Here is a 24,481-nt window from a genome sequence, read left to right as displayed (position 1 = left end):
AAACCTATCCTATCCATGTATCTGTCTGAATATTTCTTAAACGTGATAGCACCTGCCTCAAATTCCTCCTCCGGCAGCTTGTCCCATACACTCAACAACTTTTATGTGTAAAAGTTACCCCTCAGGTTCCTATTAAATCTTTCCCCCCTCATTTTAAACCTATGTCCTCTGGTTCTTGATGCCTCTACTCTGGGCAGGAGACCCGATCTATTCCTCTCATGATTTTGTACGGCTCTATAAGATTACCCCTCATCCTCCTGTGCTCCAAGGAATAGAGTCCTAGCCTGTTCAACCTCTCCCTATAGCTCAGGTCCTCAAGTCATGGCAACATCATCGTAAATCTTCTCTGCACCTTTTCCAGCTTGGCGCCTATAACAAGGTGCCCAAAACTGAACAAAATACTCTAAATGTGGCCTCACCTACATTAGCTATAAAGTACCTTGCAACACCCTGAATTTGTCAACAGAAAACATAGAACAGTACAGCACAAGAACTGGTCCTTTGGCCCACAGTGTCTGTGGCAAACATGATGCCAAGACCTACTTTATCTGCCTGCACATATTCCACATCCCTCCATTCCCTACATATGCTTATCCAAAAGTCTCTTAAATGGCATTATCGTATCTGCCTCCTTCACCACCCCTGGCAGCACGTTCTAGGCACTTACCACCCTCTGTGTAAACAACTTGCTTGCTCATCTCCTTTAAACTTTGCCCCTCTCATCTTAATGTTGCGGCCTCTAGTGTTTCATTTTTCCATCCTGGGAAAAAGGCTCCGACGATCTATCCTAACTAAACCTCTCATAATGTTATGCACAAAGTAGGGAATATTGTTTACAAGATGATCTTTCTTTCCTTTCCAAGGTATAGATGCATCTGCCACACAGTTCTGTAGTTATTACTTAGTGAGGGGATTGGAAAATATTTTCATTGTGCAGTTAGGCACAAGTCTTTGATTCTGGGCCTTGTGTCATCTCAAGGAGTGGGTGGAATTGGGAAACTATGAGCTTGTGGGCAGTGGCGGATGGGGAGGAGGAAAGGAAACCAGGGAAAATAATAATCTTCTCTAATCCATTTCCTTAAACATATTTCATCTGTTCCTTTTGACATGTGCGCAAGTGCCAATTTTATGCTTAATAACAGTCCTTTTCTCAAAGTATGAGGGTTTTAAGCAACAAAAACTTAGTGAGCATTCAGTTTTTAAATGAGTGTCAATTAACTTGAGTTTCACAAACCCACACTTAAAACTTGAAAGGCATATTAGATCTCAGGAAATGTGGTTCAGGAGGCAAGAGGCAACAGCGGACATAGTGTCATATATTTGTACACACAGAATACAGGGAATGTATTGTATGCAGTCTATGCATATCTGAAACAAAACACAATGCACCGAAACTCAAGAGGTTGTTTTCATTTGGAATTGGTTGTAAAGGATTAAAAGATATTTAACTTTGACTAGCTTCTGTTGAGATGTTTTATTCTATTGTGAACACAGTATTGGCGTGCACCTCTCTTTCCCTGTGTTGAAGAATGCACCTCATTCAGAGTTTGAAGCACTTTAGTCCTTGACTGCTTCAAACCACACTATGTAATTACAGCAACTTAAGCACTATTACAGCTGGATTAAAGTAAATTTAGTAACTGAAAATGTAAATGTGCGAAAATATCCACATCAAAATTAAAATAACGGCAGAATTTCTGGTAATACCCAGCAGGTTAGGCAGCGTTTGCAACAGAGAAAAACATAGTTACTGTCTCAAGCTGATAACATTTCTAAAAACTGGAGAAAGAATCAAGAGTGTTTTATTGTCATATGTCCCGGACGGGACAATGAAATTCTTACTTGCTGCAGCACAACAGAATATGTGAACATGTAAACATTGTATATAACGGGAAAAATAGAAAGTTCAATAAATAACAAATATAGTGCAAATAACAAATAATAATATAGTCTTTTGCAGTTCAGAGCTCAGAGCTTATTCGTTGTGTTTAATAGCCTGACGGCTGTGGGGAAGAAGCTGTTCCTGAACCTGGACGTTACAGTCTTCAGGCTCCTGTACCTTATTTGTGATGGCAGTGGTGAGATAAGTGTGTGGCCAGGATGGTGTGGGTCCTTGATGATTTTGGCTGCCTTATTGAGGCAGCGACTACGATAGATCCCTTCGACGGTGGGGAGGTCAAAGCCGGTGATGGACTGGGCAGTGATCACAACATGATGTAGTCTTTATATATGAAGTTATAAATCAAACATATTTTATGTAATCTCCAGTTTCTATTTGCTACAAGACAAGTTGTTTACACAGAATGTGGTGGGTCACGTTATGATGCACCAAGAAGTTGGCAGTTTGGCCCCTTGGCTCCGTTCTGCCTTGAGATCTTGTCTTTCCCCACATTCCCTAATAACTTTGGGCTATTTTCAGTCATGTTGTTTGAAGTCAAGTCAAGTCAAGGCACTTTTATTTCTATAGCACATTTAAAAAACAACTCTCGTTGGCCAAAGTGGTTTACATTGGTGGAGGTACTAACGTTATACAACAGTAGTTCATAGATTAAATACATACATCACTACATACATATAGCCCTCGCTCAGAGGACGTCAAGAAAGGCTTGGGAGTAGAGATGAGTTTTAAGTCTCGACTTAAAGGAGTCGATGGAGGGGGCAGTTCTGATGGGAAGAGGGATGCTGTTCCACAGACTAGGAGCTGGATAACTATTGGTTAAAATACTAAGGAGGGTAGAAGCAGAGGGTCTTTCAATCTCTGCAGAAGAGGTGGATGTGGCCTAGGCTTCATGTCTGATTTGAAAGGAGGTAATTTCAATGGTCCTTCACTCTCTCAGTACTTGCATCTTAGGAGTGGGACCATTGACCTGCTGAGCCAGATACAGCAGTACATAATGACTGGGCTTATGCAGTAGATGATGTGCATCATTCTGCCATAGCCATTGTGAAACTTCTGAACTCGCTGTCAGCCCCGCTGATGTCATGACATTGTTAGATTTGCACCACTAATATACCTTGCACTAGAAAATCATTGCAAGTATTTACTTCCATCAAGATGGTGCTAATGAGATGATTTAGACTTGAGAGATACTTGCATGCATATCATCTAGTAGTGTCTGGTGCAAACTTCAGCATGCAATTTGTTTCTGGGAACCATTCCAGCTTCCCTTGAGATTGTTGGCATGTTGACTGTAAAGACAATAGCAGTGATGGTAAAGTAACTTTAATTTGTAGCTCCAAGGAGGCAGATTCTTGGTGTGAATTACACTTATTACAAGGTGACGACAAGGGAAAGACCATGTGACAGCTTGGAGAGACAGCTGACAGGAGGAAACAGACCCCAACGGGGCTGTTATGGGCTAGCTACCCATAACAGCTGGCTCCGTCACCTTGTTAGGGCACAAGAGCCACCCTCACTTGGCTACAAAAAGTTCAAAGAGAAGAATACCCCTAGAGTCTGCGAGAGCGGGGGCGCAAGATGACTCATCGACTGACCACCCGGTAACAAACCTTGCAACGGACACGACATTGAATCAGGCAAGTGGCAAAACTCTTGAAAAACGAGCAGCTGGACACGTTCTTCAGACCTGTAGATGTGGCTGGACTAAAGTAACATCAACTCGTGGTCTCAAAATTCATCAGGGACGGAAGAAATGCTTGAAAATCCCCAACCCAGGGCCCCGCATTGACCAGATTCTGTCAAGAGGAAGGTCAAATCAGTCGGATGAAACTCAGCGGCAGGAAGAAACCCACAGTCCGCAGAGCATCAGCACCCTACGGGATGTGGCAGAAACTTCAGGCAACTGTCCAAGACTAACTTGTAAAACAAATAGCAAGAAATGATACTAAACCCCGCTTGAATCTGCTTACTTTCAATTTCAATAGTAGATAAGAGGCAGCATCTGACCTCCCCAGGTCAGGAGAGAGAATTAAAAGACATTCCTTTAGGAAGGAGATGCGGAGGAATTTCTTCAGTTATAATAATAATAATACATTTTATTTATGGGCGCCTTTCAAGAGTCTCAAGGACACCTTACAAAAATTGAGCATGTATAGGAAAAACATGTAAGGGGAATGAAATAAATAGTAGAGACATGACTAGTACACAAAGTAAAGACAGAATTCAATACAAAACACAGCATGAGGCAATTAATGCACAGATGAAAAGGGACGGGGACGTGGGGCTAAGGATAGGCAGAGGTGAAGAGATGGGTCTTGAGGCGGGACTGGAAGATGGGGAGGGACACGGAATTGCGGATCAGTTGGGGGAGGGAGTTCCAGAGCCTGGGAGCTGCCCTGGAGAAGGCTCTGTCCCCAAAACTGCGGAGGTTGGACTTGTGGATGGAGAGGAGACCGGCTGATGTGGATCTGAGGGACCGTGAGGGTTGGTAGGGGGAGAGGAGGTCAATGAGATATGTGGGGGCCAGATGGTGGAGGGCTTTGTAGGTGAGGACCAGGATTTTGTAGGTGATCCGGTGGGAGATGGGAAGCCAGTGAAGTTTTTTGAGGACTGGAGTGATGTGATGCCAGGATTTGGTGTGGGTGATGAGTCGGGCGGCTGCGTTCTGGACCAGTTGGAGTCGGTTGATGTAGGTGGAGCTGATGCCAAGGAGAAGTGAGTTGCAATAGTCCAGTCGGGAGGAGATGAAGGCATGGATGAGTCTTTCAGCAGCAGGCGGAGTGAGAGAGGGTCTGAGTTTGGAGATGTTGCGGAGATGAAAGAAGGAGGTTTTAATGACATGGCGGATGTGAGGCTCAAGGGAGAGGGTGGAATCAAAGATCACGCCAAGGTTGCGGGCCTGGGGAGATGGGGAGACAGTGGTGCCGTCGATGGTGAGAGTGGGGTTATTGATTTTGCTGAGTGTGGCTTTGGAGCCTATGAGGAGGAATTCTGTCTTATCGCTGTTGAGTTTGAGTTAAGAAGGCTTAGCTCTCAGGGCTACAGGAATCAAGGGATATGGGAGAAAAGCAGGAGCGGGGTACTGATTGTGGATGATCAGCCATGATCACATTGTAGTCAGATTTTGTTAGAATGCTACCTAGATTGAAGGTATGAGCAACAAGGAGAGGTTGGACAAACGTGGATTGATTTCTCTGGAGGGTCTGAGGTTTGACAAAGACCTGATAGATGTTTATAAAATTACACGAGGCATAGACCATCAGAACCTTTTTCCCAGGTCAAAGTTGAGAGGGCATAGCTGTAAGGTGAGAGGGGAAGATTTAAAGAAGATGTACATGGCCAGATTTTTTTGCATAGAGAGTGGCGGGTGCCTGGAACATGCTGCCAGGGCTGGTGGCGGAGGCAGATAAGAGAGTAGCGTTTAAGAGGCAGATGAGTGTGCAGGTAATCGCAGATCTACAGGCAGAGGAGATTAGTTTAACGGCATCGTATTCAGTGTAGACATTGTGGGCTGAAGGGCCTGTTTCTGTGCTCTATTGTTCTATTCTCCCTGTTCTTTGTAGGTCATTCCAACAAGGTCATATAAACATGAATATCACCGAAGCACATTTGTATAAACATGCACCTTAACAAAATATAACCTTTTTTAAAAAATATAAACAGCTGCCAAAACAAAACTTGTTGCATTTGACTGTTTTCCAATTTTCGGTCCTCAGAGGATGGGATCTGTCTTAAGGTCATAATGTCATAAGTGATAGGAATAGAATTAAGCCATTCGGCCCATCAAGTCTACTCCGCCATTCAATCATGGCTGATCTATGTCTCCTAAAAAACAATTCTTCTGACTTCTCCCCATTTATTTATTTAGCGAATGCAAAGTCCTTTAGCCAAGCAGTTGCCTCTTGATCTGCTGTATGAAGGGTGACAAGTCCTCCTTTGAGTCTTTGTTGAGGGCATGCTTCAATGATGTGTTGCATTGTTTGCTGCTCTCCACAAGCACACCGTGGGGTTGGGCTGCTGCCCCATTTGTGAAGGCTGGCCAAGCAGGGGCCATGTCCAGTCCTGAATAGCAAAGAAGATCAAAGCCATTGATGGTGTAACGGCCCGCTTCCTCTGTGCCCAACGTGAGTCTCTTGGAGACAGATGATGTCGATGGAGTGTTGGTGGGCGAGGACTTCGATGAGGCGTCGCTTGGCTGCAGAGAGGCCTTCAACATTCAGTTGTAGTATTCGGAGAGCAGGTCCAACTGCTTGGTGCTCTTGAGGCTGGTCGTTGTTGCTGCTTTCGGCTTTGGGATAATGACTAGGATTCTTTGACTTGGCTCTCAGGCGTCGTCTTGTAGAATTTAGTCTGCTGGGAGGATCATTGGCTTCCCCAGGCGAGCCTGGGTACTGACGGGGCGCGCGACGAGAACGCTGATCCATTGCCCCCCACTTCTCCCCATAGCCTCTGATAAGTGAACAAATCAGAATCTACCTATCTCTGCCTTAAAAACATCCACTGACTTTGCCTCCACAGCCTTCTATGGCAAATAGTTCCACAGATTCACCACCCTCTGACTAAATAAATTTCTCCTCATCTCCTTCCTAAAAGCACGTCCTTTAATTCTGGGGCTATGACATCTAGTTCTAGACTCTCCCTCTAGTGGAAACATCCTCTCCACATCCACTCTATCCAAGCCTTTCGCTATTCTGTTATGTTTCAATGAGGTTCCCCCTCATTCTTCTAAACTCCAGCGAGTACAGGCCCAGTGCCGACAAAGGCTCATCATAGGTTAATCTACTCATTCCTGGGATCATTCTTGTAAATCCCCTCTTGTCTCCTCTTGTGCCCAGTTTCGCTGTAGACACCAAGTTTCTCTATATAAGCACCATCCTTGGGTTAAAGAAACATGATTTACTGTTAGCATTGCCTTGTTGCATTTATTATAGAAACAAAATAGCATCATGAACTCTGCTTCAACAACTCAAACCTAAACTTATTAATAAAACATTACCCATCCTCAATCATGAGAGGTTATATTACAATCTTAGTTTATGATTAGAACGCTAGAACAATCTCTAATTAGTAAAATAATTTGTTTGAGTGTATTGCTTTTTTAAGCTGATGGATCTTAGATTCAGAATAAGGTTCATATAACGTTAATAACACACGGTAATGCTCTCCAAGCCTTTGGGCTGTTGCACAATCAACATGGCAGTTCAAATGAGGCCAGACTTGGGTGTGATTTGCTGCTAGAGATGATGCTACTGTGAATATTCAAACCTAGCATAGAACGAATCTAATGCCAGCCTTGTTTGATTCCAATGTTAGGGAAAATGGACATTTCTAATAACACTTTTGAAAATGTAAAGTTATTCAGTACAATATTGTGTTTTGAGAATATGATGTTCTCTTCTATGATTCAATGATACTCTACGGTTACATGTACCTAGGTACTGTGATTTGATTTGCACATAACCCGATTAGATCTTGTAGAAGATCTATACTACCTCGGCTGAACACAAGGTGGCGCCACATTTTGCGTGCCGACAGAGTTTAAAACGTTCACCAAACATTCCTATCTATCTGCTGCCTGCGGCCGCACGTGGCAGCAGCCTCCCCCCCTCCTCCCCTCCTCCCCCCCCCCCCCCCCCCCCTCCCCCCCTCCCCTCCCCCCCCCCCCCCCCCCCTCCTCCCCCCCCTCCCCCCCTCCTCTCCTCATACGTACCATACATAACATGGTACAAGAACATGGATGCACTCGATGGGAAAACTGTAATCGTTTTTTGATTTGAATGCTTCGATGGGAAAACTGTAATCGTTTTTTGATTTGAATGCTTTTATTTCTGGTGAACGATGGGAGTTGCAATGAGGCTGCAGGGTGACTTGGATGGGTTGGGTGAGTGGGCAGATGCATGGCAGATGCAGTTTAATGTGGATAAATGTGAGGTTATCCAATTTGGTGGCAAAAACAGGAAAGCAGATTACTATCTGAATGGTGTCAAGTTGGGAAAAGGAGAAGTACAATGAGATCTGGAGGTCCTTGTTCATCAGACACTGAAAGTAAGCATGCGGGTATAGCAGAAGAAAGCTAATGAATAACCTTAATAACAAGAGGAGTTGAGTATAGGAGCAAATAAATCCTTCTGCAGTTATACAAGGCCCTGGTGAGACCACATCTCGAATTGAATCCTTTATTTGTCATTCAGACCTTTCGGTCTGAACGAAATGTCGTTGCCTGCAGCCATACATGTAATAATAAACAACACACAATAAACACAAATTAACATCCACCACAGTGAGTTCACCAAGCACCTCTTCACTGTGATGGAGGCAAAAGTCTTAGGGTTGCTGTCTCTTCCCTCTTCTCCCTCTGCGCTGAGGCGATACCCCACCGGGCGATGGTAAGTTAGTCCCGCGGTTCAAGCTCCGCGGCCCGGGGGTGGTCGAAGCTGCCGCCCTCCAGTCCAGCGGACGCAGTTGTTGCCACGGGAGCTCCGGAAAACAGGCATCAACCTGTGACCCGCGAGCTCCCGACGATGTCATCCACTGGCCCGCGGCCGAGCCCCGGATTCAGGTCGCCGCCGCCTCAGCCACCGGAGCACCGTCTCCGCCCCACACCGGGCGGCCCACACGGCTGCGGCTCAGCCCCGCCCTCACGGGAGCACCTTCCAGCCGGGAGCCGGGCCGCCCACACGGGAGCGTCTCAGCCCCGCGCCGTCCACCCTCACCGGAGTGCCGAGTCGTGCTGCTGCCCGAACGCCGCCGCAGCTCGAAGACGGCCAGCCTCGCGTTGGTAAGTCCTGGCTGGCTCTACCTCCGGAGCCTCGAGGTCGGTCGCAGGTTGGAGGCCTCCAGCTCCGCCATTAGGCCTCAGCTCAGACGGGGGAAGAGAAGGGGGATACGACAAGAAAGTCGCATTCCCCTGAAGGGAGAGACAGAAAGCCCTGTTTCACCCCCCCCCCCCACATAACACCACCCAATAACCAAAAGTTTAACTGAACAAGACAAAAAAAACAACACAAAAAAGTAAAAACAGACAGACTGCAGGCGAGTTTGAGGAAGGACATTCTTGCTATTGAGGGAGTGTAGCGTAGATTCACGAGGTTAATTCCCAGGATGGCGGGACTATCATACGTTGATAGAATGGAGCGACTGGGATTGTATACACTGGAATTTAGAAGGATGAGAGGGTATCTTATTGAAACATATAAGATTATTAAGGGATTGGACACGCTTGAGGCAGGAAACATGTTTCCGATGTTGGGAACCTGGGGCCACAGTTTAAGAATAAGGGGTAGGTCATTAGCACAGAGATGAGGAAAAACGTTTTCACCCAGAGAGTTGTGAGTCTGTGGAATTCTGTGCCTCAGAAAGCAGTAGAGAGCCAATTATTTGGATACTTTCAAGAGAGAGTTGGATAGAGCTCTTAAAGAAAGTGGAGTCAAGGGGTGTGGGGAGAAGGAATGGGGTACGGATTGTGGCGCCAAAGACCCAGTTCGATCCTGACTGCGGGAACTTGTCTGTACGCTCTCCCCGCGACCTGCATGGGTGTTCTCCAGGGAGCTCCGGTTTCTTCCCACACTCCAAAGACATTTAGCTTTGTAGGCTAATTGTCTTGGTTTATTGTAAATTGCCCTTCGTGTTAGATAGTGTTAATGTGCGGGGATCGCTGGGCGGCATAGACTCGGTGGGCCGAAGGGCCTGTTTCCACGCTGTATCTCAAAACTAAAGGATTAGAAATTGAGTGGATAAACCTCTGATATATAACTCACATCATTAAATTCAAGTGGAAATTAGAAATAGTTCTTTCGACAGTGGAACTTGCTGCTCCAGGGAGTGGTTGAGCATATGGTCAATATGGTTAAGGGTTTTATTCTTAATTACATGAGGAGAATGGAAATAAAGGCGAAGCAGTTTGAGTGAGATGAAGCAGAGTTGATGAAGAAAACTAAAAGGCTGGACTGACTGGTTTGATGCAAGTAGTGTGTATGAAAATCCTGCTTTCAATATTCATGAGCTTCTGAGGTTTTCTCAAACCAAATAAACACCTGTTTTTTGCAGAAAGGGAACTAATTCTAAGGAACCGTCGCAGCCTTCTGGGGGACTCACCTGTTCTCACTGGGGTCCACATTGCACAGGTCCTATTCCTGGGTGTCCGTGGCCTAGGTTTGCAGAGCAAGGAAATAAAATTAATAAGATGATGGGAGCTAAATGGAGCCCAATAAAACTAGTAAGCACACGGTCTAAAGGGAAGATGGTAGTAGAGACAATGGAGAGGGAGCAATGAGAGAGGATCTCCTAATGTCAAGAGTCAAGAGTTTAATTGTCATATGTAGCCTCAACAGAACAATAACATTCTTACTTGCAGTATCATAACAGGTCAGTAAACGCAATACACATGGATAATATATAATAAACAGAAATACAATAAATGAATACGTGTAAAAATACCAATGTTTTTAGTGCAACCAGGCAGTCCATAGAAGTTCATAGTTAAGGTTAACGTTGTGTAGTGTTCAAAAGGCTGATGGTTGTTGATAAGATGCTATTCTTAGATCTGGTCGTCACAGTTTTTAGACTCCTGTACTTTTTTCCCATTGGTGGGAGTGAAAGAGAGTTTGGTTTAGGTTAGTTTAGTTTAAAGATACAGCATGGAAACAGGCCCTTCGGCCCACTAAGTGCACGACGACCAACCATCCCCGTACACCAGTACTATCCCACACTAGGGATAATTTACAATTTTTACTGAAGACAATGAACCTACAAACCTGCACGTCTTTGGAGTGTGGGAGTATCTGGGGAAAACCCACGCAGTCACGGGGAGAACGTGCAAACTCCATACAGACATCACCCACGGTCAGAATCGAACCCGTGTCTCTGGCGCTGTAAGGCAGCAACTCTACCGCTGCGCCACCGTGCCGCTCCTTTGTGTGTCTTTGATGAAATTGGCTACTTTTCATGGCAGCTGCTCATATCGATCCCTTCAATGATGGGGAGGCCAGTCAGTATCTGTTCTAGACTGGGCAGTCTGTGATGTGGTAGCAGAACTGCATCCTTTGTCATAATGTTTTACTTTAGCTGTCTCAGCCCCACCTTGCTTGGCACTGTGCCTGAACCTGTTCCCTTTCAATGTTACAGGTTGCACCAGTAATTAAGGAGAGGATGATGAAGAAAGGAAGCATGATGGTGGGTTATCAGCCTCATCGCGACAAAGTCAACTTCTTCCGCCAAATCATCATCAGCCCTCTCGTCAGCCGTGAGGATATGGACTTTATTCTCAATGAGATCGACTGTCTGGGGAAGGACTTGTAATTTGCTTTAAGGTGTAGGCAATGTGTTTACTGTTACCAAATGTTTACTAGAAAGTGTTCAAGATGTTCAGGCTTTAGTTTAGAAAATGGGGAAGAACTAACATACTCAATTTTAGCATGAACAAAATTAACCTTGATGAAGCAGACTTCACCCATCAGAACACATAAATGATAGATAATAGGGCTTCATAAACCTGCTTATTTTACAGAACAACATCAAGGCTTAGTGAACTCTTGATGAAATGTTTCTGATCTGTATTTATAGTCACTTATGGTGAGCTGGTCTTATGGTATAAGTGTCCTTGTGGACATAGTAATGGTGTACATCTTTGCTACCTCCGTGTCTCTGAACCTGGACAGAAAAGTAGCCTAAACTAAAGGACTTGCCTATTGCTAAATCCAGATCACGTTTTGGCAGTGAGCATCTTGACTTCCCCAGCTTCATTACCAGAAACTATTCTTTTGCTGCAGCCACTTTGACTCAAAATATTAAATCTATCTAAGTCATGAGATAGGTCAGATATATGAACTTTTAAAAAATTAGATTCTAATTTCTTTATTTTTGGCCATGTGGACATCAGATTTTAATTTTGCTTGGTGGCAAAACGCTATTCAGCAAATAACATTGAATTTTCATTTGCTGGTATATTAATTTATGAAGCTTAATTTCCAACCTATCTCTGTGACATGGCAATGAAAGGGCTGCCTTGGTTGGCCCTTGTACCCACAGAAGTACCTACATTTCTGTGGGTATTTTCCTGGCTGCAGTTAACATGGGTGAAGGGAGCTAAAGTACATTATGGAGCACGCATGACGGATCCAAAATGAACACTCATTTATTTTAATGAAAAATCCAAGAGCCCTAAGGCCATGAATTGCCAGCATGAGGCATTTCCCGAAAAACTGTCACCAATATTACTGGTACGGGAAAGAAACAATCATTCCTTTGGTCTGAGTGTCTGCAGAAATGTAAAATTACCGCATAGCACATTGTGCTTTGCCTGTCACCAGAATCATTAGAACAACATTAAATCGTGATCGTCATGCTAAAAAGACAGCAAGAGCAATGAGAGTTCACTGAAGGTGCAATATTACGAGGTACAACTGTGTGTGTGTCGCTCACACGATATAGCGCTGCTGCACTAATAGTTACATTAGTGACATGTTGTTGAGCTTAGCTCATTTAATTCTTGGCTATTATTCCTGCAGCTTACTAGGTACTGTACATTGAAGTGTGCAAGTTGCTTTGCGCATGTTTGAAAGAGTGATGTGAGATGTCACGACGGGAACTACATGGTCGCCAGGGCCAGAATTTCATTTTGTAACCTTCCCCCTTGCCCAAGGCATCCAAACGTACAGGGTACCTTAGTGCCTTCCTGAGAATCCACAAACAGTACTTCTGAAGGTTTTGAACAGCATGCTTTTTACTTAGAACATCTATTTCAAAGCTTTCAAGTCACTTTTTATGGGAAGATCACTCCAGACTAACTGTGCTGCTACAATAGATTAGGAAAGTACAGCATCTGCAATATTATGGCTCATCCTTTCTGTACGATGACAAAGCTTTTTTTTTCGAAAATAGCCTTTATATCTATGTAATATAGTTTTTGATTGTCTAGTGCTGGAGTATACACTTTCGACCTGCCTGCGAAATAATTCTGTAGAAGCGAGGTAGAATTGAAACATTCACTGTATGAGGAAAGGATCAGGGTACGGCAAGGTCAGGAATAAAGTGTTGAAATGTTGCCAGCTGTCCAACTCCTTTGTCGGGAGGAACTGCAGATGCTGGTTTACCAAAGAAAGACATAAAATGTGAGAGTAACTCAGTAGTATCTCTGAAGGTTTAGAAAAGACAAGGATTAGTACGGGTGTGAGGGGTTGTGGGGAGAAAGCAGGAGAATGGGGTTTGGAGGGAGAGATAGATCAGCCATGATTGAATGGTGGAGTAGACTTGATGGGCCGAATGGCCTAATTCTGCTCCTATCACATGACCTTATGACAAGGTCTCACACAGATACATTTCCTTTGGTATTTTGTTTTTGAAGAGTTCTTTATTTTGTTTAACTGCTGTTTTTTTTTTAATTTTCTATGATCATTGTTACATTTATTTGAATATTCAGTGAAGATGTATCACATGCAGAATGTTATATGTACACCTCATCTTGAGTCTCATCGAATGTATTTATTTATGTATGGTTATATCTGATCTGCTCAGATAGAATGCAAAACAAGGGTTTTCATTGTACCATGGTACATGTGACAATAATAATTCATCATCATTTCTAACCACTGCTTCTTGAAGGCAGTTGATTCTCTGCCCTACCAATATTCAGTCCCATGCTTCCCTTATGGGAATTTCCTTTCAATGTAGAAATGATGCTATGAGATTTGATTGTTAATTCTGTGCTTCCAAATGTACAAGCATAAAATATGGCTGCAGATGTAAAATTGTTGGATGGAAGTTGCCACATTTGTCATTAGCTTACAAGAACAAAGATGGCCGTCTCTAAAACAAGAGGGGAAAAGTGTGTCAAGGTATGACCCACGCAGAAGACTAACGAGAAAAGGTAGCGAGTATGAATTTGTAACATTATCTTCAATACCTCCAACAGCGGGGCAGTGACCAAGTCACTGGACAAGGCAACCAATGGCCTGATTTAGAAACTTGAGGTAGAAGCTCGGCAAATTTGAAAAGAAATCTGGGAAATAAAGCTGGCGCCAGTAGTGCTGACCGTGAAACTACTGGAAAGTTGTCAAAGTGCATCTGATTCACTTGTACTCGCTATCCTTATCTGGTTGAACCTAATGAGAGACTCTAGATCCACTGCCAAGTGGTGATGCTTCAGTGCCCCTTGAAAATCTGTAGATGCTAAATATTGCAAATGCTGGAAATGATCATTTCTGATAATACTATATAAACAATCTACATTATCAAAGTCAGTCGAGAGTATTATCAGAAATGAAACCTTACCCTGTCAATTGACATAATTGAACAAAGTCTTAAGATTGAAAATCACCCTCAAAATGTTCTGGAGATTAGCCACCAAATTAGAAAATGCAAATCAGAGGGCGATCCGAATAGATTTGGGCAGTTGGTGAGTTTAAAAGGACATTATCCAAATCTTTGATTTAATTACATTTACCCCTCAAGCCTAGATACCAAGGTAACGCTTTGTTGCCTATTTTAATTCTCTTTGAGTGCCACAATACTGTTTTAACATTCCTGCAATTTCCCTTAGCTTGGAATAATCTGCATTGGAGGGACTAGATTCTATTTCTTCTGATGTCCACGATAAAAAAAAGTCCCTGGTTGAGTCCCTTTCACCAGTATGTAACTGGCTTGAGAAATGTAATATTGGTTTGAAGAAGAACTGGTAGGATGACAGTGGCAAACCTAATGAGATCTGGGAAGATAGATAGCGATATCCATTTGTAGCTGTGAAATCCTTAACCAATAATGATTATATCCACTTAACATGATTCTGATATTGCAAGTTGAATGGCACATTATTTTTGTTGTTCTGAGACTACTACTAATTGATTACCTCATCAGGGTTTGTCTTTATATAATGGCCATCTACAAATTTAAGATATTGGGGTAAAAGACAAGACAACCTGTAATTTTTCTGTTTCCTGATAAACATCCTGTTAGTTTTTTTTGATACAACTTACTGATTAATGAGTCTCGTTGTGTACTCATTAAGTTGTACATGTGGGAGAATTTCTAATGGTTATTTATTGTTCTAATTTTAACAGCAAATCCGAAGAACATCTTTGTCATTCCATCTAAATTCATACAGGGAAATATATACACCTTTTGGTACTGCAGAGTGTGTTCACTTTCCAGTTGGCTGAGAAGTGGGTGGCAGGTTGAGGGAGGGATTGGGAGAATAAGTATGCAGGACAGTTGACAGAAGGACGACACCTCTACGGTTCAATGTAGGCAGAGTTGGTCATATCCACTTAGGCCACCTTGTAGTGTTGCCAACCTTTAATCAACCTACTGAACATAGTTTAAAGGGGAAATATACAAGTGCTTAAAAACATTAACTGCCATCAATTGAGCAGATCAACATCAGAGTGTTGGATTTTAATAGAACAAGGTCAAGTTCTCCAATTATCTAAGTTGCTAGTGTGCTGCTTTTACAGTGTTGTGCTGTCACTAAAGCACACATCTGCAGCTATACACCACTGCACTTGAAATAAAACTGTTTCTGAAGTGTTGATCGCAGTGAGAGAAATGTTGCAGTGCTCCTTATCTTTCTGTTACCCACCAATATCTGTCGTAGTATAAGAATTCATTTGTCCACAATTCAACTCCACTGAGCTACTCGAGCGACATGCCAAGAATGAACAATTACAATGGCTTTACTAGTTGGGATAAGGTTTCCGCATTATTTTACATAATGCGGCTTTCTTGGTGTTTTGGACCATTTAATATACAGTAGAACCAACGCATCAAAACAGCTGTACTCATACTTTTTATACTCAACTTATTGGGCTGAATTAGACAAAGTAAAAGTAAACACTGTTATGTTTTAATGTAAAACAAAGGATTTCTGTATTTAATGTAGTCAAATAAAAAATGATGAATCTAATCTGTATTCACACTTTTTATCGTTCTTTGTGCAGAACAATTGTACATTTTATTTCATTAGAGTTTGAAAAAAATCTCAGCTGTAGTTTCACTTGCAAATGTTTCTTCACATTTGTTCAGGGTCACTTCGAGTGTTCCCATAAAATACCCACTTCTATCCCAAATCCTGGGTCACCATTGGTGGCATTATTTGTAAGCACGATGTCTATTGCTCAAGGTGTGCCAGTGGTAGCCAGCTTTGTCTTTCAGCCAACATCAACGATTCATGCAGTTCACAGTGAAATGTGAATTAGATGGAATATAGTGAGGCTAAGTGTGGAGTCATGCATTTTGGTAGTAGGAATAAAGGCATAATAATAATAATAATAATAATAATATTTTATTGTCATTGCACACAAGCACAACGAGATTTGGTTTGCAGCTTCCAACCGATGTCATAACATAAATAACAAATAAAATTTAGATTTAGATATCCCGAGAACATGGATTGTAAAAAGAACAGTAAAACAGTCAAAACAGTTCAACAGACTAAAGTGCAGATGTGTCTGTGCGACGTGACCATCCGAGGGAGACAGTCCAGGGGGGATGGGGGGGGGGCACTCAGCAGGGCCGGTTCAGAGCCGCTTTAGCTCTGGGAATGAGTCTGGAAGTTCGGGCAGACTAAATGGGGAGAGAATCCAGAAATCCAAAGTGCAAAGGGAGTTGGGAGTGCTGGTGCAGGATTTCCAAAAAGTTAAGTTGAATCGGTAGCAAAGGAGGCAAACGCAATGCAAGTGTAAAGAAGGCAAACACAATAAATCTTGAATTTATTTCAAGAGGAGTAGAATGCAGAACAAGGATGTAGGGTGCTGGTCGGGCCATTTGGAATATTGTGAGCAATTATGGGCACCGTATCCGAGGATGTGCTGGATCTGGAGAGGGTCCAGAGGAGGTTTACAAGAATGATCCCAGGAATGAGTGGGTGAACATATAATGAACCACAAGTACATGTAACTGAGAATGGGAATGCTTGAAGTACCCTGTTTGCCCACTCCTAGCCCCTGATCCATTTCCATTGCCACTCAAGCACGAGTTGCCACATCAGGAACATGTGTCCACGCTGTATGACTCTATGACATGATCAAACCTACAGTAGGGACCTGGAGATGTGAGGAAGCAGCTATAACAGCTGTCGCACCATTCAAAATTGTTTTCCCTCGAATTTGCTTAATTATTATATACTTTTACCATTTCCTTGGTGGATTCCAGATGTTATAAAAAAGGTGGGCTTTCATTCAGTTAGCCTTCTGTGGCACATGTTGCATAAATGGCAGAATGCTGCAGTGTGGAATTCAAAACTTATCAACAACGAGATGAAATTCATTTGTTTTAATGTCTTTATTAAATACATACATTACACTCTTTACATTGCAAAGATGATAAATGTGTGGTTAACACACATGTACATATAAGCTTGGCTATACTTCAAAAATGAGTAAAATATATTGTTAATCATTCAGATAAAGGTTTCTATTTCCCTGCACTGCAACAGATTACATTCATTTCTTTTTTAATGGACTGAAGTCCCAAATCATTGTAATATACAAATTATTGAAAATTCAGTTCGCATTTAGTACAAGATCCACCAGCAATAACGCATTTGTAACATAATTCCTGAAAGGTTGCAAGATATCCCAAGACACTTCACAAGAGCATTATCGGACAAAATTTGATAACTATGACATTTGGAAAATGTCGGGGGGGAAAAAAAAGTATAGTTGTACAGAGACAAGTTTAGGTGGGGAATTTCGGAATAGAGGGACTTGGTAACTGAAAGCAGAGTCAGTAGTGGAGGGATGATCAAGAATTGGAAATTGGGATATTACTGGCAAGGCAATACAAGTCACAGAACATGTGAGAGATAGGAGAACAAGATGGAACACATTCGGACACAAGCAGCAGCATTTTGGGTGGACAAGTTGTGGAAGGATAGAAGGCCAGCTAGGTGTGCACTGAAAGAGTCTTGTGCAGAGTTTGAGGCAAGCATCTATAAAGACCAGCATGTAGTGCGTATAAATCAATATTCAGTTGATAATAGTTCAATATTCAGACATGGCAGATCTCCTTTGGCTGGGTGGCCCACGATTGATGCTCATTTGGTAGGAAGTGTTGCCATGGCTCACACTCATGTTTGTGGCCCCAAAAAGGAAAGAGACAGATTGCTGTCAGATTAGTGAAGTTGATGGTCAAACTAGCAGCCAATCTATACCCTCCATATCAAAAATCATGCTTAATCAATCCAATTCTTCCTCACTTTTGAGATGAATGCTGAAGATTGGATTCATGGTTCACTGTACCAATGAAACCTATGGTCCATCATGGTATTTGAACAATTAAGGATAGTAAAAAAAATATTGATTAGGCACTACACAAAACCGGCCATTTAGAGGCAACAGGTTACTAATAGTTTTTGTCCTGACATCGACTTGAAATCCTTTCAATGCCATCTCGATTGAAAGCTCTTTAAAAAGAACAATTAGATACATTTATCCTATGAAACATCACTTTGCATCCTTTTTAATCATATGTCTCACTTATATTAAGTGCTATATAAAAATGCAAGTTGAAAACTCCAGCATTTACAAAAAAGATATAAAAGGATTATATATATAGTAACAATTTCTTAAAAATACATTCAAGCAACTTATACCCCCAAAACTTGATAAAATCATGTCCAAGGCCCACAAAACCAGTGGCTGTAAATTGTACAGTCAGTTCAAAGTATGAGCATACACACAGCTTATGATTTGTAATACCATGAGGAGGTTGCAAAAGAATATCCAATTCCAAGAAGCATTAATATGTGGATTACGCATCCTTGGACAGTTGGTCAACCAACTTTAATTGAACTCGAAAACCATTGGAAGACAAGGCCATTGAGCCCTGAGCCTTGAGAAGCTTCATTTGTGCTGACGACCTTGGAATAGCAGCCCAGAGCACTCACATAGATGAGGTAGAAGCGACCCTCTCATCATCCTTACACAACTTGACAAACTACTACAAGGACAACCAACTGAAGGCAAACCTTGTGCAGACCCAAGTTGGCCTGTTCCACCTTCGTAATCGCAAAGCTGGGAGGAAGCTGTCCTTAACATGGAATGGTGTCCATTTGAGACACTGTGACTACCATGTCTATCTTGTGGTCATTCTGGACTGTGCTTTAAGGGGGCTCTGTGCATCCCCTCTGTGCTAAAGGACGCTCGAGCACAGAGGGGATGAATAGGTCAATGAAAGACCAGGTCCATTCTGGTCACCACCATCATCCCAATGATCACATCTCTCCACCTCAGGTACATATAAATCAATCTAGTCCAGGCCATTACCATCCAACTGTTCAACAAGATGAGAAGATTTTGATTTGATTTAACATTGAATGAAGCAGCCCCACTCTCCAGTGAGAGGATGCCAGAGGTCACCGAGCCAGGAGCAAGTCCTGCTTTTACGCCCCAGATTGTGGCATGTCTCTTCCTTCCTTACTCCAACATCTCGTCCCCAGTTCATTCCTATTTCATGTGCTAAAGCCATTCCAGGTTGTTCCTGCATCAAACCCAATGCAGAAAATAACATTACATTTTTGGGAGAGTGGATATTTTAAGCGCCTTGTTGCTGTGTACAACGCCTTAACAGACACACTGATTCCTATGATGAGGAGATTTTGAATACAGAACAGAAACTTCAAAAGTTTCTCAAAAGTATGTGGCTATACTTTCTATATACAAACATTGATAAAGTGCATGGTCAAAGGTTACAAAATGGAATCTTTGGCTTCCTGAGCTGTCACCAATCAGAAAATGCAATCCTATAACAATTGAAAAATTCCAGCCTTTTGCTTTTGGCACTCCCAGATTTCCACTGTCTTTGTGTTACTCAGTAAGTGACACAAGAATTTCTTCTGTGGGACTTCTGTCAAACTGTCCCCGCTGGTGCAAAGTTTTCCGCTGACACTTTGTTGTTTGCTTTGGGTTGTTTTTCCCCTCTCAGTCAGTTGGCCCATGTCCTACACCACCGTCACTGCTTTCAGGGTCTGTTTAGTCTCGCTGACCGTGCAGTCTTCAGGGATCTTCTCCTCCGAGCAGCTTCGCCCAGAGAGTTTGTCCATTTGGTCCAAATCACTGAAACGTTCCACGATGCACTGAGCGGTGAGCCGGGCCTCGGGATCGTGGTCCCAGCACTCCACGATGATCTCACATACCTGCTGCACAAGCTGCAAAAGACAAGGGGGAGGGGGAGTATGAATACCCCAAACCCAAGTTTAAAATATCCCGGTTTCTATAGAAATCCCGCTTGCATGTATTGTCGCTACTAAACCATTGGTTACTTGCATCAAAAACTGCTTTTCAAATTCATACATTCTAGGAGCAGAATTAGGCCATTCGGCCCATCAAGTCTACTCCACCATTCAATCACGGCTGATCTATCTTTCCCTCTCAACCCCATTTTCCTGCCTTCTCCCCATAGCCCCTGACATCCGTATGGTGGCTCAGCTGTAAAATTGCTGCCTTACAGCGCCAGAGACCTGGGTTCTAAGAATGCTTGTCTTACGGACTTTGTACATTCTGCCCGTGACCTGCGTGGGTTTTCGCCGAGATCTTCTGCTTTCTCCCACACTCCAAAAGACGTACAGGTTTGTAGGTTAATTGGCTTGGTATAAATGTAAAATGTCCTTAGTGTGTGTAGGGTAGTGTTAATGTGTGGGGATTGCTGGTCGGTGTGGACTTGCTGGGTCGAAGGGCCTGTTTCCACGCTGTATCTCTAAACTTAACTCTAAATTACTACTTACTAAATTAGCACCAGCAAGGGTTTTTTTAAAAACTTTTCTGCTACATTAACACACACTAGGCGATTTAGTCATTAAGATTTTGTCAATGACTGGTGTGTTAAAGCCTATAAGAAGTTTCATCCACAATCCCTTTGCCCCAAGGGCCTGTGCTTGACATCTTGAACTGCTAAATGAAATCGAAGAAAATAGAGGGCAACTTTCATTATTGTTTCTTTAGTGATCAATAACAGGCCAGGTACTTAAATACAACAGCGGCCTATTCTCATCAATGCATCAGAGGACAACTACCCTTTCATTAACAACATTATGTTCTGCAATACAGGAGACTATTCGGCCCTACCCATCTCCCATCAGTCTCATCACCTCGCTCCTTTCGCCTTGGACTTGCCCATTATTCTCTGTCACATGCCCGCCCACCAATTCCCTTTCAGCTCTTTGTGACACTGGCCCATTCACCCGTCGGCATATCATTGAGTCATTGAGGAACTGAAAGTACCTGGAGGGGCCTTAGCTTCACAGAGTCACCATGAAACCCGAGTGCTTACACATGTGAAGCAACTGCACTAACAGCTGCAGCACAGTCCCATCACACAAGCTTCCCTATGTCTCGTTCTCCTAAACCCTCCTGAACCTTTTGACTCCGAAGCAAAGAATACACCACGGAATAAATGTGGAAAGGATGGGTGCATACAGAATGTCTATCACAAGTAAATTCCAAATACCACCAACACGTTATTCTTCAAGTGTGCTGACTTTAGGATTTAATCTACGAAGGTTAATTTGTACACAGCAAGGTGTCACAACAACAGGAGAAACAATGAGGAAATATATATTTTGGGATGTCTAGGAAGGAACTGCAGATGCTGGTTTACACCGAAGATAGACACAAAATGCTGGAGTAACTCAGTGGTCCAGGCAGCATCTCTGGAGAAAGTAAATAGTGAAGAGAAAGTTTTGGGTTGGAACATTATGTTTTGAAATACAGGAGGCTAGTTGGCCCATCCTCCCCCCATCAGTCCCATTACCTCTCTGGTCTGAAGGGTTCCTATTCCTTTTTCTCCAGATATGCTGCCGGACCCACTGAGTTACTCCAGCATTTTGTGCCTATCTTATGTTCCTGGAATGTTAGCCGAGAGATACATATCTTGCAGGCCTACAGGGAACATCTCCAAACACAGCCAAGCCTTCCTTTGATTGGACATCATCGGCTCAGCATCCTACAGGGACTGTGACAATGGGGTGCTCTCTCCATTCTGCCTCAGCCAAGCGATTATGCTCAAGACCCTGGAGCGAGAATTGAGCCCAGAACCTTGCTGCCGCCCTAGCCTAGCCCACCTCTCGCCCATAGCTCCAGGCAGGAGCGTGGATGGGAATATCTTTAGCTGGGTCTAGCTGATGGGCTACTTTTGGTGCTCACTTTTCAGCATCCATTTGCAGTTACTCCGATTGTAAATGCAACCCCTTTCCACTCCTTCAAAGAGTTGTACTCCTCCGTTAGGTCAAGGGCTGAAAGGTGCCATCTTGTTCCAATACCCTCAGTGCAGTTATATTTCTTCATAGGGGCAAATATGCAGAGTGGGTTAACACATAAGACCCAGGAGCAATTCGGCCCATCGTCTGCTCTGCCATTCAACCATGGCCGATCTATCTTTCCATCCCAACCCCATTCTCCTGCCTTCTCCCCATAGCCTTTGACACCCTTACTAATCATGACCCCATCAATCTCTGCTTTAAAAATACCAATGACTTGGCCTCCACAGCTGTCTGTCTGTGACAAGGAATCCCACAGATTCACCACCCTGACAGTTATAACCCCTGGAAGCCGGGTTATTTACTGGGCACCGCAAGATGTTCGAGTACCTGGTGATTGAGCCAACTGTTGGGGATCTCAGGCCTTCCCCGATCCCTGAGAACAACATCCTTCATGCTTTCCACGCAGGGATGCTCCCGCACCTTAGAACCAAAGGCTGGCTCGTAGTCTTTCACTTCTGTGGAGGAAGAAAAGTTATCAATAACTGTGGTGGTGCAGCAGTAGAGTTGCTGCCTTACAGTGCTTGCAGCGCCGGAGACTGAATACAGGTGCTCTCTGTACGGAGTCTGCACGTTCTCCCCGTGACCGCGTGGTTTTTCTCCGAGATCTTCAGTTTCCTCCCAAACATCAAAGACGTACAGGTTTGTAGGTTAATTGGCTTGGTATGTGCAAATTGTCCCTAGTATGTGTAGGATGGTGTTAATGTGTGGGGATCGCTGGTCAGTGCAGTCTCGATGGGCTGAAGGGCCTGTTTCCGCTCTCTATCTATAAACTAAAAATACCTAAATGCAAAGTGTCAGTGAATCGTAACGAGGGACATCGCTTTCCCTGTTGCCAATGCCAGTAGCTATGTAACTTTATATATAATGTTGCTTTAAAACACAGTATTCAGTAGGAGCAAAATCCCTTTGGGAACACGAAGATAGGTCCCAACCAGAAACGTCACCCACCCATGTTCTCCAGGGATACTGCCTGACCCGGTGAGTTCCTCCAACATTTTGTGCCTTTCCTTGTTAAACCAGCATCTGGGTTTCTACCAACAACAAACACAGGTTTATATTCAGATATTATACACACTTCCTTATAATATAAACTGCAGGCATTTGGCCCATTGAATGATGTTGGCTCACAAAGCAGTCTCAATCTCCCACTAATTTTCCATACAACACATTCTCATCAACTCCCCTTAGCTTCTACCTCTCACCCACACACTACCCATTACGTCCAGTGGCCAATTAATCTGCTAACCCAGACTCTCTCTATGGCTCTGATTATGTGGGAAGAAACCAGAGCACTGGGTGAAACGTACAATACAATACAATACCGTTTATTTGTCATTTGAACCTCACATGAAGTTCAAACGAAATTTGGTTTCTGCAGCCATACAAGGAAAGAACCAAGACGCACACCAACACAATCCACACGAACATCCATCACAGTGAATCTCCACCTCACTGTGATGGAAGGCAAAGTCTTGTCTCTCCCCTGTTCTCTATTCCTCTCCCGAAGTCAAAGTCAAAGCCCCCGGCGGGTGCTAGCAAGTCCCACGGCCACTTAAAGCCGCGCCGGGCGATGTAAGGCCCAGCCCCAGGTCTTGATGTTGGCGCCCCCGGCTGGCGCTAGCAAGTCCCACAGCCACTTAAAGCCGCGCCGGGCGATGTGAGGCCCCGCTCCGGGTCTTGATGTTGGCGCCCCCGGCTGGCGCTAGCAAGTCCGTGGCCATTTAAAGCCGCGCCGGGCGATGTGAGGTCCCGCTCCAGGTCACTCTCAACCCCGCAATTCGAGCGGGAGAAGTCGCCATTGCCGGTGCTCCGTGAAGCAGTCTCCCACCGGGGACCCGCGAGCTCCCAGTGTCACCATCCACCGGAGTCGGGTCGCAGCAGCTCCGAAGCTGGCCAGCTCCACGATGGTAGGTCCGCAGCTCCGCAGGCTCCGTGACTTGAGCTGTCGTTCCGGTTGGAGGCCGCTCCACGGTGCTAGGCCCCAACGGCAACGGAGACCCGACAGGGAAAAGGTCGGGTCCCCGTACAGGCAAGAGATCTAAAAGTTTCCCCCACCCACCCCCCCCTGCCCCCCACACATACACAGTCAAAAACCCACCACAAACTATACACTCAACAAGACAATAAAATAAAAAAAGACAGACGGACTGCAGAGGCCACTGCGACGTCGGTCGTGCCGCCAACCCATCAATTGATGGGTACAAGGTCATAGAGAGAATGAGCAAATGAGTCATAGAGTCATGGAGTGATACAGTGTGGAAACAGGTCCTTTGGCCCAACAATGTCCCAGCTACCTCAGTCCCACCTGCCTGCGCTTGGTCCATAACCCTCCAAAC

General features: G+C 43.9%; 2 protein-coding genes across 3 annotated transcripts in view; one reads left to right on the top strand and one right to left on the bottom strand.

The window, feature by feature from the left end:
• Window positions 1–15,794, top strand: part of gadl1 (glutamate decarboxylase like 1) — an 81,624-nt gene extending 65,830 nt beyond the window's left edge. For both annotated transcript variants that reach the window (XM_033017178.1, XM_033017177.1), the window contains exon 15: window positions 11,024–15,794. In XM_033017178.1, coding sequence (XP_032873069.1) covers window positions 11,024–11,197 — 174 coding nt within the window. In that variant the 3' untranslated portion in view covers window positions 11,198–15,794. The remainder of the gene's footprint in view (window positions 1–11,023) is intronic.
• A 1,357-nt stretch (window positions 15,795–17,151) lies between these two features.
• LOC116970535 (TGF-beta receptor type-2-like) overlaps window positions 17,152–24,481 on the bottom strand; it is a 91,070-nt gene continuing 83,740 nt past the window's right edge. The window contains exons 6-7 of the mRNA XM_033017176.1: window positions 22,473–22,600; window positions 17,152–20,036 (exon numbers count right to left, since the gene is read on the bottom strand). Of these exons, the coding sequence (XP_032873067.1) occupies window positions 19,830–20,036; window positions 22,473–22,600 (335 nt within the window). The 3' untranslated portion in view covers window positions 17,152–19,829. The remainder of the gene's footprint in view (window positions 20,037–22,472; window positions 22,601–24,481) is intronic.

The sequence above is a fragment of the Amblyraja radiata genome, chromosome 2 (assembly GCF_010909765.2).
Source record: "Amblyraja radiata isolate CabotCenter1 chromosome 2, sAmbRad1.1.pri, whole genome shotgun sequence".
Taxonomy (NCBI): Eukaryota; Metazoa; Chordata; class Chondrichthyes; order Rajiformes; family Rajidae; genus Amblyraja; species Amblyraja radiata.
This window is presented reverse-complemented; position numbering and strand designations above follow the sequence as displayed.